Raw genomic sequence first — 19340 nt, forward strand, 5'->3', positions numbered from 1 at the left:
ACCTCGCTTGATAATAATCTTGTAAGATGGTCATATTGTCTTCACAGAGAAAGAAATCGAGGAATTAAGCTTAATTCACAGAGAAAGAAATCGAGGAATGAAGTAAGCAAGGTTTCTAAGATCACACCGGTAAGAGTGGAAAAGTTGGAATCAAACACAGTTCTCTCACTCCTAATACCAACAATTACATGGTGAGATTTGAGCATGGGAAGAATAAGTGTGGTCAAGACAGATTGGTGGGCTAGGGGAGGCAGGAAAGAGTATGCAGGATGGCACAAGTAATGTGAAGCGAGATACAAAGCTAGAAAGATTAAGCTGAAGCCAAATTACAAAGGGTCTTGATTGTATACTAGCAAATTTGGAATTCAATCTGTAGGTTATTAAAAATCAACTCCTGCTGATTATGGTTAGTGAACCAGTTCAAATATCTGAAAACTAATTTCACAGATAATTATAAGGTCTTTGGAGACAAAGCATTATAAGTGGAGCATGTGTTGAGGTTGTTATTTTAGATAGGGTTGTTAGGGAAGGCTTTCTAAACAGATGGGATTTAAGTTAGGGAGAAAGTGATATAGGTATCTCAGAGAAGAGCATGCCAGGTAAAAAGATCCTGAGTATATGTGGCATATTCACATTTGAGAAGCATAAAGAAAGTCAGTCAGGTTGGAAAGTAAGTAGGGAAAGTAAGGAGAAAATAAAGATCAAGAGATAGCAAGAGCCAGATCATATAGGATTCTGGATTTTATTCTTAGTGTAATGAGAAGTCCCTAGACAGGGTTTTGAACAGAACGGGAAGTAACATGATTCAATTTATTATTTTTTACAATACTTTATTGAAATCATAATACATTAATTTATGGTTCCCTAAAATACCAGTCTATAACTATCCAAAAAAAGAAAGATTAGTTTGGCATACTTACTCTCAGTAAACTCATACTGGCTTCTAATTCTTAGCTAAGTGCTCATAAACCAAACATTACTAATCTGTTCTAGAATTTTGCCAGACAGTTGGTTTGAGAATACATCATTCCTTCTCCTCCCTGTCCCCAGATTCTTTTTGAAAACCCGTGACAATATTTTCTCTTGTCTTGTAATGTGAAGAACGGGTAATTAATAGGTAGACTGTGTGATCCTGAATGTAGATGCAAAAGGAACTCAAAAAAAAAAAAAAAAAAAAAGGAGGCAGTGGTAAAAACAGAAGGATTTGGAGAGATGGTAAACAGGAAAAAGGCAGCCCAGGTGAGTGCTTGGGACACACGAAGGGGTCAAACTTCAGGTCTTGCTCAGGAAGCATAAAAACATTACTACATGGAATTCAATCGAAATCACACTGTCATGTCACCTAAAGTCTGAAAGGAAACAAAAAAATGGCAATGTGTATTCTGACTGGGTGCCAGGATTATCACATTTTTGGTAAACTGTCTATACTAATGTTATGTCATTTCTATAATTTAAAATAGACTTTTTGAAAAAGAAAATTAAGAGAATTTCTTTTCCAAAACAAGTCAATGTAATCACAAATCCCAAGACCCTGAAATGCAAATGTTAAGAAACTGACATTAGATCTATATAGAGATTTTTCTATTTAAAATTTCACAAAAATGTACTTGTTTTGGAGAGAGAATGGAGATTGCAGAGCCCACAGGAAAGACTACATAATCTGGAAAAGCAAAGTTCTGGCAATTTTGTGATGCTGCTAGGTTTTATATAATATACAACTGGATAACAAAAGTTAAAGAGTCAGACCAAACAAGAACTCTTTGAGTATCCTGTGGTGTCGCTCAGGCTTGTTCTTGGAAAGGGAGCAGGGGCTTTGGTGTGTCAATCTAACTTCCATAATGGGTCCAGAGACCTAGCTATGCCCAATAGAGAGAGTACAAAATTATTTTAGAAAAAAAAAAAAATACAAAACAAACGTGCACACATGCATAGATACATACATATATATAAAACTAATCTACACAAGAAAGTACTGAATAGTACTTTCCCTTCAAAAGGTATTTCCAGTGTTTAGGCTTTAAGAGACTTCACATTTATGGTACACTCCCTTTAAAATTACTTGTGATTTTTTTTTTATGTTTCAATTTTTTTCTGGAGAACAGTTTTCATAACCCAATAGCAGAAACCTTTTCTTGTATGTCTTTTAACCAGCATTCCTTATTAACTTTATTTCCATACAAGATAGGTCTTTTTATGACCCCTCATTTCACTTTTCCCCAATTCCTTGCTGTGGTTTGAATGTGTCCCCTAAATTTTACGTGTTGAAAACTTAATTCCCAATGCAACAGTGTTGGAAGGTGGAGCCTAAAAAGAAGTGATTAGGTCATGAGGGCTCTGCTCTCCTGAATGGATTAATGTTATTATCTTGAGAGTGGGTTGGTTATCAAGAGAGTGTTATAAAACTTGTTTAAAGTTGTTATAAAAGTGAGGTCAGTGCCCCTCTTTCTCCCTCATTCTCTTAATCTCTGTTTGCCCTTCCACCATGGCATGATGTGGGAGGAAGGCCCTCACCAGATGCAGCCCCTTGATCTTGGACTTTTCAACTTCCAGAACTGTCAGCCAAATAAATTTCCACCCAATCTTAGTTATTCTGTTATAGCAGCATAGACTATATGGACTAGGACATCCCTTAATACTCACAATATATGTTACTGCTGTCTATGACTGAAACTATTAATTGGCATCAATCTATGTTACAATAACGACAGTGTGCCAAGTCCCATTTACTACTGATATAAAACTCTAGTTGCCTTAAATACAAATTCCACTTTAAGATCTATCTAAGAGGATGAAAATAATTGCTTGAAAGCAAGAAATTAGTTCCTTGACTTTTTTGATATTTTGTCCTTATCACCTCTGTCAAAAGTCTAACATGTTAGCTGGGTGTCATGGCACATGCCCGCAGTTCCAGCTACTTGGGAGGCAGGAGGATCGCTTGAGTTTGGGAAGTCAAGGCTTCAGTGAGCCATGATCGTACCACTGTACTCCAGTGTGGGTGACACAGTGACACACTGTCTCAAAATAAATAAATAAATAAATAGCCTAACATGGTGCCAAATACAGCTGAACCAGAGTTTGTACAGAATGCTTCATAACGGTTAGGAAAACTCCAGCTTTCTTCAATAATTTCTAAATATGATTCAAATCCAAATGATTATATAAAAAGATAAAACCTTTACCTAAATGCTTTAATATTTTTTAAAAAGCATTATCCCTGATAAACTGGTCTCACAAGATAATCCAGTGATTAAAATATTTTGCTTTGATAATATGTATTCGATAGATCATAATAATAAACTCACTGGAAGGCTCAGAAATTCATTAAAGTAGTCTACAAGGAAATCATCTGTTGCCAGAGAATCTTCCTGCAAAAAGAAAAAAAAAAAAAACATAAAAACACAGTATTATAATTATACAACAATGTTTTAAATCATGCCTATATTATTCTCTTATTCTGCTATGAATTTATCATCATGTAGATCTTCAAATCTCTTTTAGTCAGTAAACAGAAAACCCTCACTATAAACTGGACACAGTTTATAGTGTTTCATAGTTTCCTTCCAATCTCTGAAAGGAAAAAATAAGAAAACAGAAGGCAGGATATTCTTAAAACACTTTGCTACTATACTTAGTTGGAAAACAGAACACATGAAAAATACAGCACAACACTTAAATGAAACATCAACAAATACAAAATAATACCACCACATGGTAAGTTTCACACAGACTTATTAAAATATATATATATTTCATAAAAATAAAGGCAGAGTCAACAAGAAGCAGTGTTTGGAGCCCAAATGACATTGAGCGTGTAAATTTCTTAAATTGCCCAATGGAAGTGATAAAAGAAGTGAAGAAAATGTTGTACTGCCCCGCCACCCCAGAATGAGATACATTTTTTAATCTGGATCTTGCTTCACTTTTGCATGAGGAATCTTTGACAATGCATGTGTTCTAAGAATAAAGATTGTATACATTTTTTCCATAACTATCTCATCCACCAACATAGCCACTTTTCAAATTGTCAAAATTGAAAAGCCACTGCCAAGAACAAAATCTCTCTTCCAAATCCTAGGACACCTTATTTTATTAGTAATTGTTTCCATTATGTCAAAAGCACATCATGGCATAACTGTTATATGGTACATGTGTTTATTTTGTTATTCATAATTATATTGCAATTTTGAAAATCTAACATGAAAGTTGACAATATGACACAACGCTATTATTTCCATATGGCTGATTACTTTCTTTTTATACTGGCCAATTTTTAAAAATGTACTGAAGTATATAGTGCTATAAAGAAGACACTATAGCATATTGCACCTATTTTGGAAAACAGATTTTCAGGGTAATTTCTTTAAGTAATTGCAGCATCAGAAGAGAGTTATAAACAATCACTTATAGAATTTATATCAAGAAACTTACTAGAAACCTTAAAACAAAAGATTTAGTTTTCTAAAAATTTCAACTGATTAAAATAACAACAAACTAAGGATTTAATAAATGTACTACCTTAGTAGTAGTACCTTAGTAGCACGTGCTCAAAGAGAGTCCTGATTGGCAAAGTCTAACAAAGCAGAACAAGGCAGATATCCTTTTGGGGGAAACTACAAGGCATTTAATAACCTATCAAACTTTACCTTCCAAAGTTACTTTAATAATTCCAACTATATTTAGTGGACTATCTAGTTTTTGCTAACTCTTATGAGAAAACATCTGAATTCTGGGTAGAAGGCATTGTGCTACAATAAGGGTGGACAAATTTGGCAGTACTGGATCACATGATCAAAAATCCACAGATGTGAACAGTGTATATCTTAAATAACATACAGTAGTGCAATACAATCCCTTGTCAGTTTTTCTAAAATATACATTTCATTTTTAATTTTTAGCCATAATACAGAATATGTATTTCATAGCACCAGGTGGACCTAAGTATTACCTAGAATTGCCACACTGCCTGAAATTTCTAATTTTCAGATTCATAAATTCATTTCCAGATGTCTTGCACTTCTAAAAGATTCTAACTCAATGAACTATCTGAGAGGAGATACTAGTTTTGTTTTTGTTTTGAGACAAGGTCTTGCCCTGTCACCCAGGCTGGAGTGCAGAGGCGTGATCTCAGCTCACTGCAACCTCCGCCTCCTGGGTTCAAGTGATTATCATGCCTTTGCCTCCTATCTGGGACTACAGACGCCCACCACCATGCCCGGCTAATTTCTGTATTTTGTGTAGAGACAAGGTTTCACCATGTTGCCCAGGCTGGTCTCGAAGTCCTGGCCTCAAGTGATCTGCCCGCCTCGGCCTCCTGAAGTGCTGGGATTACAAGCATGAGCCACCATGCCCAGCCCTGTTTTGTTTTTGTTTTTTTCCTTAACCTATTTCAGATAGATAACTTTGAATGAATAATTAGAAAATGAAATAGAAGATACATACGGCAATCCCAATTTTTTGCCGTATTCAACAGATATAAATATTCTCTGTCAAACTGCCATAAAGGTTTTCAAAGTTTTCTCTAGATTCCTGAGCTCAGCTCATCTCACCAGGGACTGGTAAGAGTTCTCAGGTGGCAGCAGCGGCACTGCTCTAACCCCTTGGTGACTTGACATTTCCTAGGCATTCAGTCATATCCTTTGGTTTGCACTTACAGAAAACTATGAAAACCTCAGGTATTATCAAATACATCAAAATCAATATTTCTTTTCTAAAATTGTGCCTTAATTTCTATCAATATCAAACCTCAGCAATTGCGTTGATATTGGGTGGTTACACAATGGGAAATAAAGTGTTGCCTCCAAGTGCAATCTGCTCACCCACATGTGGCACTTGAGTGGAAAGGCTTGTCCTTCTCTTAGTAAATAAAGGAACCTATTTTCCCACTGCAGTTTCTAGTTCAATGTGTTCAAAATATCTTGTCACATCAGTAAGCAGTCTTGTAAACCCATGAGTATCTGATAAGCCCTTTACACCACAAACCCTTTAATTAAAAAAAAAAAAAAATTAAGGCCTTGAGCTGAAGAAGTAACTCAGTTACTCTCAAAGAGTTTCCACAATCCCATTACTTGGCTATATTAAAATGCTCTAAGTCTCTATGCTTAGGTTTAACATCTTCCAAATAATCAATAAACTGGTGATGGTTAATGGTATAATCAAGAAGAAAACTGAGTTAGAATAATTTCCTCCATTACATCATTCCATAAACCTGACTGCAAAATTTGCAACACAGATTCTCTGTTGAATGAAGGTAGGAACACTTCTTCAGAATTGAATGTACTCTTGAAACCTGTTTTTTTTTTTTTTTTTATGTATTACAGGTGTGCCATCTGTGGAAATGAAGTCAGCTTTTCCATTTTTAGTCCAAACTTCTCAAATGTCTTACTGAAAGAGGGTTAACAAAATAGTTTATGTGTGCTTGCTAATTATGGTAGGTAAAATTTTTTGCTTAAAGTTATTTTGCTGCACCTTCAAATCAGATGAACTACAATTTTTTTTTTTTTTTTTTTTTTTTTTTTGAGACAGGGTCTTGCTCTGTCATTTAGGTGCTTAACTAATTTTTAAAAAAACTTTTTTTTTTGTAGAGACAGGGTCTCACTATATTGCCTATGCTGGTCTTGAACTCCTGGGCTCAAGCAATCCTCCCACCTAGACCTCCCAAAGTGCTGGGATTACAAGCATGAGCCACCACACCCAGTCCAATTTATTTACAACTCTAAAAGATGCAAGATATACAAAGACATTATAAGCAAGGAAGAGGAAATAAGAAGACAAAAAACCCACAGTCCAAGAAAGAATATGATACATGCCATAAGAGAATTACAATATAAACTGTTTCTTCCAAAGGAAGGAAAGATGTTATCTGGTAAGAAGAATCAGAAAAGACTCAAGTGGGAAAAATGGCATTTGAAATGCATTTCAAATAACTTCAAATTCTGTATTTAGAAATATAAATATGAGGGGTAATAATGCTGAGTACACAGAGAAACGCATGAGCAAAGGAGAGAGGCCAGAAAGCAAGACAGCATAGTAGGTGTCTCTGGGGAATGGGGGCAAGAATCAACTGAGAAGGAGCTTGAAGAACTTTCTAGGACATGAAAGTGTTCTACATATGCATTGGAGTTTGGATTACACAGATGTATGTATACATTTGTCAAAATTCACCAACTTATTCTTTAAATGTTTGCATTTCAGTGTATAAATTTTGCATCAACAAAAGAATCATAAACTAATACTGAATACTATTAATAGTTCATGATACTCATGAAGTATTTAGAGGTGAAGTTTATCAATGTCTGTAACTTACTTTAAAATACATAAAAAAAAAGATGGACTGATGGATGGATGATGAGATAGGCCAGCTATGTGAAAAAAAACAAATGTAACAAAAATTGTGAAATCTTAGTGGTAGGTATATCAGTGTTCACTATACAATTCTTTTAATTCTTACATGTTTAAATTTTTTCCTAGTAAAATGTTTGGAGGGGGACCTTATTACAAGGAAATAAGATCAAGTTTCTCTGCACATTATGGACAGGCTTCTTAGCCTTGTGTGTATTAAATAACAGATTCTCAAATCAGCATCATTGCCTCTAGAATAAATTCCTGGTTATCTGACCATCTTCTGACTACTACTCTGGAATCCTATCTACCAAGGGACTGACCTCTGGTTCACCATCCTATCCATCATATGCCAAACCCCATCTTTCCTATTCTTTCTTATCCATACCACACTATGGGTCAGTCTTCCTAGCCACACCTCATTTAATACAAGGGATCCATTTGTTCCCCCAGTCTCCAATCCTTTTCTACCACAAAAAGGGCTTATAGTGAATGCAATTTGGCTCCTGCCCACTGTCCAGCCTTATCTCATACTACACGCTATAGTCATAGCAATTTTTTTATAGTTTCGCACCTTTACACATGTTGATTATTCCACCCAGAAAAATTTTCCCTCGTATTCACGTACCCATCTTTTTTTCTTCTCCAGAAGTCTGGAGTAGTGGTAATCTGTATTTCCCCTATAAAAACCTTCATCACTTCATACTGTAATTGTTTACATGTCTCATCCTGGATTGTGAACTTCTGGAGGAAAAGGGCTGTTCCCTATTTGTTCTTTTAATTTTTTCAATGCCTTTAGATAGTAAACGTTTACAACATTTTTTACTGAATAATTGAAAGATTATACTGAGGACACGAAACCTAAAGAGAAAAGACTAATAACTTAAAAAAAAAATTCTAACAAATAATACTAATTAAAAGAAGAGATACTGTCAAAAGAGAAAAAGAGTCAGAAAAAGAGAATGCAAGGTGAGACAAGCTCCACAACACATCTTGTTGAAAGTATGGCTTGCCTAGATCAAGGCATTTTTGACATTTGAAAACCAAAAGCCCATGTATCAGATCCCCACTGGTTTGCAAAATTATATTTTCTATAAATGAAGTCTATGAAAGAGGAAGATATTAAAATGGTTCATGCAATGAGGAGCAAAAGTATGGACTCTGCTTTTATCCTCCAAAGGTTATCATCACAGATTATATCAGTATCTATCCAGAAGTACTTTTCCATCGGCCTTCTGTCCTGTCCTCTCCCGCCCTCCCCTCCCCTCTCCTCCCCTCCCCTCCCTTCACCTCCCTTCCCTTCTCTTCTCTTCTCCCCTTCCCTTTCCTTCTCTCTGTCTCTCTCTCTCAACAAGTACCCAAAAGACTTGAGAAGGTGAAGAAAGCTCTGGACGCCCCAACCCCCCTCCCCCCGCCACTTTTATTTTATTTTATTTTATTGAGATGGAATCTTACTCTGTCACCAGGCTGGAGTGCAGTGGCACAATCTTGGCTCACTGCAACCTCCGCCTCCCAGGTTCAAGAGATTCTCCTGCCTCAGCCTCCTGAGTAGCTGGGACTACAGGCACGTGCCACCACGCCCAGCTAATTTCTGTATTTTTAGTAGAGACAGGGTTTCACCATGTTGGCCAGGATAGTCTGAATCTCCTGACCTCATGATCTACCCACCTCACCCTCCCAAAGTGCTGGGATTACAGGTGTGAGCCACCGCGCCTGGCCTGGACTCGCTTTTATTCAGTCATATCTCGAATTATACCTACTAGGCTTAAGACAATTCATTAGGCACAAATACCCTAAGGTTTTCTCCTTGTACAAAGATCTTTACAACTCACTGCAAAGATCGTGCCACTGCCCTCCAGCCTGGGCGACAGAGCAAGACTCTGTCTCAAAAAAAAAAAAAAGATCTTTACAACTCAATACACTTATTTAAAGCAGAGAGTATCTCACACCCTTGGTCACCTTTTCTCCCATTCTATATGGTTAGAAAGAGGATGTGGCAAACTTCTCTAAATCCCGATGTACTTTCAATTCAAACCTCACACTTAACACTTAACTGCTTATCCTTTTACTGTTTCATATTAAAGGCCATCTCTCTGATCAGAAGGTATGCTACTTTGGGGATTAATAACAATGTTTATACCCAGTAGTGTCTAATATGGCCATACGTTGAAAAAGTTGCTTAATGATATACTTATTTACTAACTTATCAATGGGACTGCTAACAGTTTCTGTAGTTCCAAAAAAGCATCAGAGAATTTGATTCCTACCCAGAGTAAAGGATTCCATACAGATGAAAGAATTCCAAATAGCCTAACACTTTAAAAAGGACCTCTGGGACCTGTCTTAGTTTCCTAAAGACTTGTTCACAACACTTCTGGCCGCTAGCGCTGCAACCTCTTAAAGAAACAAGAACAGGAGAAAGTAGGGGTGGCACTTAGGTCTATCCCTGCCTTCCAGTGTTTCCATATAAAGCTGCCTAGTGTGTCAGCCCCAGTAGGCTCTCACTGTTCATTTAACCCAATTATGTATAATTTAACATATTTTATTTGAAAAAAAAAACACCAAGTGGTCATTAATTGCCAAGTAATTAGTCATGTTTATGAGTACTGGAATTATGGACCTTTTTTCTATACAGTTGTCCTTTGGTATCCACTGGAGATTGGTTCCAGGAACCCCCACAGATACTGAAATCTGGGGATGCTCAAGTCCCTCATATAAAATGGCATAGTATTTGCATACAACCTACACCCATCCTCCCATGTACTTTAAATCATCTCTAGATTTCTTACAATACCTAATACAATGTAATTGTTATGTAAATGGTTGTTATCCTGTATTTTTAAAGTTTGTATTTTTTTCTGATTTTTTTTTTTTTTTTTTTTGAGACAGAGTCTTACTCTGTCACCAAGGCTGGAGTGCAATGGCGTGACCTGGGCTCACTGCAACCTCCACCTCCCAGGTTCAAACGATTCTCCTGCTTCTGCCTCCCTAGTGGCTGGGACTACAGGCATGTGCCATCACGTCCAGCTAATTTTTGTATTTCTGGTAGAGACGCAGTTTCACCACATTGGCCAGGCTGGTCTCGAACTCCTGACCTCAGGTGATCCACTCGCAACAGCCTCCCAAAGTGCTGGGGTTACAGGTGTGAGCCACTGCACCTGGCCTTTTTCTGAATATTTTCAATCCAAGTTTGGTTGAATCTACAAATGTTGAATCCATGGATATGGAGAGCCAACTAGTTACTGTATGCTAAAATAATGAGAATGTCTTCATGCTTGAGAAATACCCTATGCTTATTATAATTTCATTCAACCTGTAAAAATAACAAAATAGAAACTTGAACAGACTAAAAATTAGCTAAAAATGAATACCATTTTTAACAAGTAAAATACAAGTAAATACTGCTTAAAGCTAAAGTTTATCTTAATTTGATGGTAAGATTAAAAGGTTTTCTCTTTTTTAACTTTTCCTTTTTTAAACAGCTTTCAATCCGCTTTTAAAGTTAATAAAACTGTGGGTTTTTTAAATCAGAAAACCTTCAACAAAATAGATCATTACACTACAATGTTTTTACTCCATAAAGAATTTTCTTTCCTGGATTCAATTTTTTGATGGAAGACTTGATAAAGACTTTTTTTTGAAGCCTGGCACACTTACTTGCATAGTTGCAAACAAACTACTTTTAAGGCACAAGAAAAAGATATTATTTTGAATATAAAAGTCAGGTACTTAAATCTTTACTATTAATGCACTCTATTTTAATGATAAAAAAAATTTAAGAGTCACTCTCACTTTAAACTTTCTGAATGTGTACCTTACACCTTACTTTAGCTGTAAGTTTAAAGTGAGAGTGACTCCTAAATTTTTATTTTTATTTTATTTTATTTTTTTGAGATGGAGTCTCGCTCTGTTGCCCAGGCTGGAGTGTGGTGGTGTGATCTTGGCTCGCTGCAACCTCTGCCTTCTGGGTTCAAGCGATTCTCCTGCCTCGGCCTCCCGAGTAGCTGGGACTACAGGCACTCCCGGCTAATTTTTTTTTTTGTATTTTTAGTAGAGACAAGGTTTCACTGTGGTAACCAGGATGGTCTTGATCTCCTGACTTTGTGATCCGCCCCACCTTGACCTCCCAAAGTGCTGGGATTATAGGCATGAGCCACTGTGCCCAGCCCTAAATTTTAATGTGTAAATTTTATAATTCACTCTCACTTTAAACTTTCTCAATGTGTACCTTATACCTAGGTAAAAAATTAAAAATACATACAAGGTATGTGTCCCTGACAAACAAATACTTTATTCTAAATGAGTTATTCTATCCTTTGACGATGAAGACCGCATGTTAAGTTTCAAATATTATTTTGTGGGAGTCCACAACAGCACTGTACTTTTAGATCCACTGAGAAAATACAATATGAAAAAAAAGTTGGTATGAACATAGGAGCACAAAACCAAAAAAACAGAAAACTACTTAAATAAAATAATAAAATATTTTTCTCAATCATAAGCAGTTGTAATCATAAGGTAACAATCATAAAGTTTTGTGGTTTCCCAAATATCAGGGACCCAGGCCCCTCTGATCTTATGTCTCTGCCATCCTCAAGATGCCAGGTCCATCTCATGATCTAAGATGACTGCTTTAGCTCCAGCATCACAACTTTATTCCAGCCGGCAGAAAAGAAGAAAAAGGGTTCATTCTTTTCTTCTACACTTATGTAAGTATTAAAGTTAGAATAGCCCAGCTTCTAACTGTGGCTCAACTAATTACTAGCTGTGTGACCTAAGGGTCCGTTATTTGATCTCTATAAACATCAGCTCTCCAGAGAAGTAGGACACAACACTTCTGCTTACATCGTATTGGCCAGAATTTGGTTCCATAAACACATTTGGCTGCAAGGGAAACTAGAAAACATAGTCTTAACTTGGGATAGCAATGGTTCTAACATCTACTATGGAAAAGGAGAGAATGGAGTTTGGGGAACTACAGGTCCCTGACACATTTTTCCTAAGAATATGTAATTTATTGATGAGAACAATATTTTCACACTTTGGAAAAACAGGGGTAACTACACGTGCAAGACATGTTAATTATTTAATCTATAGACAATACTTGGTTGAGCATGTGAATTTGAGAATCTGGTTATAAACTGGTCTCAGCTAAAAGCTGCTCAGAGCTCACAGGCAGTCTGGATGATGTTAGTTGGAAAGGCTTAATGGAGGAGATTAGCTGGGCCTTGAAGAATGTGCAACATTGTGAAATAGATGGGGAAGGGCATCTGAGACAAAATTTGACAGCAAAGGCAAGGAGACAAGTGGGGTATAGTTTGGCTGGGGCAGGAGGCATGTGGATGTAGTTTATAAACGAAACCAAAAACAGTAAGAATGTTGTCTTTATCACAGAGAAAAGCATTGGGAGATAAGGTTAAAGAAGGCTGAAAAGTTATAGAAAAGGTTTTGAAGGCTAAAGCAAAGCATTTGACATTTTGGCTTTACCAGTTACAAGATATGCGGCCTCAGGCCCATTTAGTTAACCACTGTGAACTTCGACCTCCTCTTCTGTGAAATGTGGGCAGTAATAACCACCTAATAGTGTTGTTAGTAGCTAGTATGTGGTTAGCACCTAATAGGGTTGTTAGTAGCTAGTATGTGGTCAGCATTCAATAAATACTAGTTATTAATAAAAGCTCTGAGCAAGCTAGTAACATGGTAATGTTTTAAAAAATTAATAGCAATCTGATAGCCAGGGTAAGAGTGACAGGAGAAGGAAAAATCTAAAGGCAGACAGAGCAAAGGAATAGGAAGTAATCTAATACAACTGATGCTCAGGAGCTTGAATTTTACGCTTTAGACAAAGAAAAATTGGAGTTGGCAGAAGGAATATTGGAGGCAATGACATCAGTTAGGATTACAACCAAAGTCCAGGCCCAGGGTGGGGGCCTGAAATGAGACAGTAGTTGTGTGGATGGAGAAAAAGATATGGCTACGAAAAGAGCTTGGTAAATGATTGCAGGCAGGGGATGAAGAAAAGGGAAGAAAGGCTTTGATATGAGTGACTGGCCAGTGGCACCACAAATCAAAATAAGAAGTGGAGGAAAAACAGCATGGTGTCGGGGGCCCTGCGGAGAGTTCAGTTTAGACTGTTGACACGGACATTCAGATGATGAAGAGTCCCAATAACCCACTGGATATATAGAGCTGGCATTAAAAGTGGTGTCTGGACTGGAGTTGCGGAGATGTGGAAGTCCCACGAAACAGGGGTACTGAAGAGAAGCTCACCCAGAGAAAGCCCAGAGAACAGAATCCTGAAGGTCAGTACTTTCATGAGAAAAGAAAAAGAGAAGCCAGAAAGGGGGAATAATAATGAAAGATAAGAGAACTCAGAGACAGTGAAATCAAGCCAAGAGAAAGGGAATGCCTAGAGTCTTCAAGCTATCATTGAGTTCATGGATGGGGCCAACACCTAAAATGGTTAGGTGAACTGCTCAAACGGTAAGTGGCGTGTTGTTGAGTGGTCTTCAGTAGTATGGGAAAAGATTTGCTGGCTTCAGAAATGCTCACCTCCTGCTGCAACTAAGAGTAGTTCAGGAAGGCCTGGAGCAGCTTAAATAAATTTCCCATTAAAAGCAGAGTGGCTGGGCCTGGCATGGTGGCTCAGGTATGTAATCCTAGCACTTCAGGAGGCCAAGGTGGGTGGATCTCTTGAGCCCAGGAATTCGAGACTGGCCTGGGCAACATGGTGAAACTCTGTCTCTACAAAAAATATAAAAATTAGCCAGGCGTGCTGGCACGTGCCTATAGCGCCAGCAACTCGGATGGCTGAGCCAGGAAGATCACCTGAGCCCAGGGAGGTCAGGGCTGCAGTGAGCTGTGATGGGGCCACTACACTCCAGCCTGGGTGACAGAGGGAGACCCTGTCTGAAGCAGAGCTTTGCCAACATGGCCAAAAGATGGGAGGAATTTCTGACTTGCTCTGTGTACCTTCAGTGGCTGTGTGTGTGTATGTGTGTATATGTGTGTGTGTGTGTCTGTCTCTCCCAGCAATGGACCAGAGCTCTGGAAAGGTGAATGTGAAAGCCACCAGCACACACAGCCTTAGCCCTTTCTTCTCTCTTAGGCCCTGCTATACTGTGAACTTCTTGAGACTTAAGCTCAGCATCCAGGACCACACTATGACTATATAATCACTCATGTTTGTTGATTGAAAGCCAAAAGCAAATAAGATAATTAGCCAACATAGAAATAAGTGCTGGAAGACATAAATAAATAATAGAAGTGCTTGGAGCTCTTGGAATCAGACTCAGACCTTGGTAGGAATTAGGTTCTGACACCTCCTGTTTGTCTGTGTAACCTCAGGCAAGTTCCTTAACCACTGTATACAATGGGAATTACAATGGAACCCACCCTAAATGTAGCACTCACCTAAATGACAATATATAGGATATATTTAGCAAAGTACTTTTATTATTTAACCTCTCTAGAAGTCTGAGCTGAGAGTATTTAGTACATTTGTAAAGGAATGATAAATTGACCACTCTTTATCCATCAATGCCATTTACTTTTGTTTAGTCCAACCAGGAACTGCACAGCCACATCACAATACAGCCACGGAGATAAAACTTTCCTCTCATGGAGTCATTAAAGAGTTTAGAGAAATTAAATGAGGCCATTTATGTGAAAGAACTTTAATGATGAACAGCATCCACCATACAAATTAATTGGCCCCTTCTTAAAAATGTGCCAGATAGAGAATTCAAAAAGATGTTGTACAGTTATTACAATTGTTTCTAAACCAAAACTCTGGCAAAAAGGAGGAAAGAAAACACACAGCTTTCTTCTATGATCTAATATTTGCTATATTTTTAAAGGCCAAAGAAAAAAATAAATAGCCCCTTGAAATCGTACTTACAAATTCTTCTTCTGTAATAGTTGGTGGCTCTGAAACAAGACAAAATATTACATTATCTCCCTCAAAACTGATTTCCTTTGAGTAAATGAAATGGAAGACAGCACCTAGCCCTATGTTACACACGGGCACGCTCAGTACATTTCTGGCCCTCTGTTCATTCTCTGTACATGACTTGCATTTTAAGTTGGAATTCAAGGTGGAAGTGGGAAGGAAAGGCCTCTGGAATCCTGTCTGGTCACTAATTCACTGTGACCCAGCAGTTACCCTTCTTTATAGACGGAACCCCCTATTATTTTACGTACAATATGCAGAATTAAGCGAGATAATGCGGTGCCAGCGTAAACCGGCGAGGACGTGAAATTCGTCATGAAATCCAACAGGAGGGCAGTGAAGCCCTTTTTTCTCATGTTTGGGAGCGGGATACCTCTAAGAGGGCAGGAGGTAAAGTCCAGAGGCTGGCGCGTGGTGCGGCCCGGACGCCGCGGGCTGGTCCTCCGTCCCTGTGGGGCCGCCACCTACCCGCTGTGAGTCTCTTCTCGGGCATGCCGTCGCCTCTGCCAGCTCCTGGAGCCCGCGCGGGCCGTCAGGGCCCCAGCGCGCGGGCCCAGCGCGGGTCAAGGCCGGAGCGACGCGGCGGCGGCGCGCGGGCTCCGGAGCTACGCCGGCTCGTGTGGCGCGCAAGGCGCCGGGGTTGCTATGGAGCTCAAACAATGCGGCCGCCCTGGGAGGCCGAGGCCGGCCGGTCAGGCGCCTTTCAGGGTTACCAAGCCGCGATGGGAACGACCCAGCCTCCCCCCTGCCCTCCCTTCCTCCTCCTTTTGGGCAGGGGCCAGCGCCGCGAAGGGCTGGGGACGGACGCGAGTGCGGATCCCCGTCGCAGTCACCCGGGAGGGGCGCCCTGGAGAAGCCTGTGGCCCTCGAGACCCGACTGGCCGCTAATTCGTTACTGTGGGACCGCGGCTCAGGCCCATTCTTCCTCCACTACAGCCAAACAGCACCGGCTAGAGAAACGCGGTGCCCCACGGGAGGGAGAGGCCTCGGGCACGCGGGGCGCGAGGCGGCCAGAGCGGCTGGTCCCGGGAAGCGGAGGAAGCAGGGAAGACTCGGGCCTCCAGTTTTCATCATTCCTCAGGAGGCCCGCAACACACAGCTCTTGATCTCCATCACAGTAGTATGAAATGCTTGTGTAAAAAGTTAAATAATTCGCGGCCTATAGGAACCGCGAACTTCCCCAACACGTGTGTGCCAGTTAGGACTGCTGCATTTTGAAGATAGCTAGGCTTAAAAATTACTTGAGGAGGCCTCATATTCACCTAACGTGGTACCTTCGTCTGTTAGGTTACCCAAGACTCAAGCCAGAAACCTGGGAACTTTTCCCTAAAACTTATTCCCGCCACCCAACCCTCTTATTCAGTAAAGCACTAGGTTCTCCTTATTCTGCCTTATTGTTTCTGAAATCTGGAGTTTCCTCTCCGCTCCTGCTAGTAAGAAGATCCTTAGTACAGGCTCCATCTGAACTGTTGTAAAAACTTCCTAACTGCTTTTTTCAGTCTTTGCTTCCAGTGGAGTTCAGTTTAAGCCCATTCTCCATGATGAATGCAAAATCATCCATCTGAATGCAAATCTGACCTGCTTAAAACCTTCAGTGGCTTCACAATTGCCTCCTACATTGTAGGAATACTGCAAGGCTGGCAGGGGCCCCACAAGTATATGAATGCTTAAGAAAAGAAGGAATAAGACAATGGGTGCTTGTATTGCAAGGAACCGTAACTCCCATCTAGTTATATTCATTGCCTTTTCCCTATTACATAGGAAAAGACAAAAATAAACACTATATTGGCCAGACAAAATTAGAGGACCAAATGAAGTGACGGGATACTGGCAGAAGATAAGGGAGAAGTGGGGGGTGGGGAGACAAATCACAAAGGGCTTTGTGGGCCCTTGGTAAGGACTCCAGATTTCATTCTGAGTGAAATGCAAACCATAGCAGAATTTGAACAGAGAAATGACATGACTTTATTTCTATTTGAAAGAATCACTCTGGGTGTTTTCTAGAGAATATATTAATAATAGCATGACTCAAAGCGGGCAAGAGCTAATGGTAGCTCAGACCAGGTGGTTCAGCACAAGCAGTACAGGTTTGAGATAGATTCTGCAGACATTTTAACAATAGAGTTAAGAGGATTTCCTGACAAGTTGGACATGGGAGTGAAACAAAGTAGTTGAGAATGACTCCAGATTTGGTCTGAACAGCCAGGAAAGTTTAGTTGCCATCAACAGAGTTGGAGAAAGCTGTGAGTGGACCACATTGAGAGAGAGAGTTTAAGAAGTCTATTACCCTAAACCAAGTTGAAAAACATACTTCAGGATACAATACAGGAGAATGTCACCAACCTAGCAAGACAGCCAACATTCAAATTCAGGAAATGCAGGAAACCCCAGAAAGATACTCCATAAAAAGATCAACCCCAAGACACATAATCATCAGATTCTTCAAGGTCAAAATGTTAGAAAAAATGTTCAGGGCAACCAGAGAAAAAGACCAGGTCACCTACAAAGAGAAACCCCTCAGACTATCAGCGGACGTCTCAGTGGAAACTTTACAAGTTAGAAGAAATTGGGGGCCAGTATTCGGCATTCTCAACTGAATTTCCAACCCAGAATTTCATATCCAGCCAAAGTAAGCTTCATAAGTGGAGAAGTAATAAGATCCTCTTCAGACAAGCAAATGCTGAGGGAATTTGTCACCACCAAACCTGCCTTGCAAGAGCTCCTGAAGGAAGCACTAAATATGGAAAGGAAAAACCATTACTAGCCAGTAAAATAAACAAACACTGAATGAAGTACACAGACCAGTGACACTAGGAAGCAACCACATAAACAAGTCTGCAAAATATCCAGCTACCTTCATGAAGACAGGATCAAATCCACACATAACAATACTAACCTTAAATGTAAATGGCTAAATGCCCCAATTAAAAGACACAGAATGGCAAGCTGGATAAACAACCAAGACCGAGACTGCTGGCAAGATGGCCGAATAGGAACAGCTGTGGTCTGCAGCTCCCCGCGAGATCAACACTAAACGAGGGTGATTTCTGCATTTCCAACTGAGGTACGCAGTTCATCTCATTGGGACTGATTGGACAGTGGGTACAGCCCACAGAGGGCAAGCCGAAGCAGGGTGGGATGTCACCTCACCCAGGAAGTGCAAGGTGTCAGGGAATTTCTCCCCCACCCAAGGGAAGCTGTGAGGAACTGAGCCTGAGGAACTAGAGCACAGATACTGCACTTGTCCCATGGTGTTTGTGACCCACAAACCAGGAGATTCCCTCTGGTGCCTACCCCACCAGGGCCCTGGGTTTCAAGCACAAAACTGGGTGGCCATTTGAGAAGACACCAAACTAGCTGTAGGAGTTCTTTTTTTCCATACCCCAGTGGCACCTGAAACACCAGTGAGACAAAACCATACACTCCCCTGGAAAGGGGTGCTGAAGCCAGGGAGCCAAGCGGCCTGGATTGGGGGTCCCACCTTCACAGAACCCAGCACACTAAGATCCACTGGCTTGAAATTCTCGCTGCCAGCACGGCAGTAGTCTGAGATCAACCTGGGACACTCAAGCTTGGTGGGGGGAGGGGTGTCCACCATTGCTGAGGTTTGAGTAGGTGGTTTTACACTCCCAGTGTAAACAAAGCTACTGGGAAGTTAGAATTGGGTGGATCCCACTGCACCTCAGCAAGGCTGCTGTGGCCAAACTGCCAGATTTCCCTTCTCTGGGCAGGACATCTCTGAAAAAAATGTGGCAGCCCCAGTCAGGGACTTACAGATGAAACCCCCATCTCCCTGGGACAGAGCACCTGGGGAAAGGGGTGCTGTGGGCACAGCTTCAGCAGACTTAAATTTCCCTGCCTGACAGCTCTGAAGAGAGCAACAGACCTCCCAGCACAGCATTCCAGCTCAGCTAAGGGTCAGACTGCCTCCTCAAGTGGGTCCCTGACCCCCGTGTATCCTGACTGGGAGACACATCCCAGTAGGGGCCGACAGACACCTCATACAGGAGAGCTCTGGCTGGCATCTGGCAGGCACCCCTCTGGGACTAAG

General features: G+C 40.2%; 1 protein-coding gene across 3 annotated transcripts in view; it reads right to left on the bottom strand.

Moving 5' to 3' along the window:
* The window catches only part of LOC113224942 (regulator of G-protein signaling 22), a 154195-nt gene extending 138218 nt beyond the window's left edge, over positions 1-15977 (bottom strand). The window contains exons 1-3 of one of the 3 annotated variants that reach the window (XM_031935955.1): positions 15758-15905; positions 15239-15267; positions 3303-3365 (exon numbers count right to left, since the gene is read on the bottom strand). In XM_031935955.1, the coding sequence (XP_031791815.1) occupies positions 3303-3365; positions 15239-15267; positions 15758-15782 (117 nt within the window). In that variant the 5' untranslated portion in view covers positions 15783-15905. Of the gene's footprint in view, positions 1-1746; positions 1857-3302; positions 3366-15238; positions 15489-15757 lie in introns of those variants that run through there. The other 2 variants (XM_031935954.1, XM_031935956.1) reach the window with 2 other exon arrangements.
* Between the last annotated feature and the right edge of the window lie 3363 nt (positions 15978-19340).

This window comes from Piliocolobus tephrosceles, chromosome 7 (assembly GCF_002776525.5).
Source record: "Piliocolobus tephrosceles isolate RC106 chromosome 7, ASM277652v3, whole genome shotgun sequence".
NCBI classification, from domain to species: Eukaryota; Metazoa; Chordata; class Mammalia; order Primates; family Cercopithecidae; genus Piliocolobus; species Piliocolobus tephrosceles.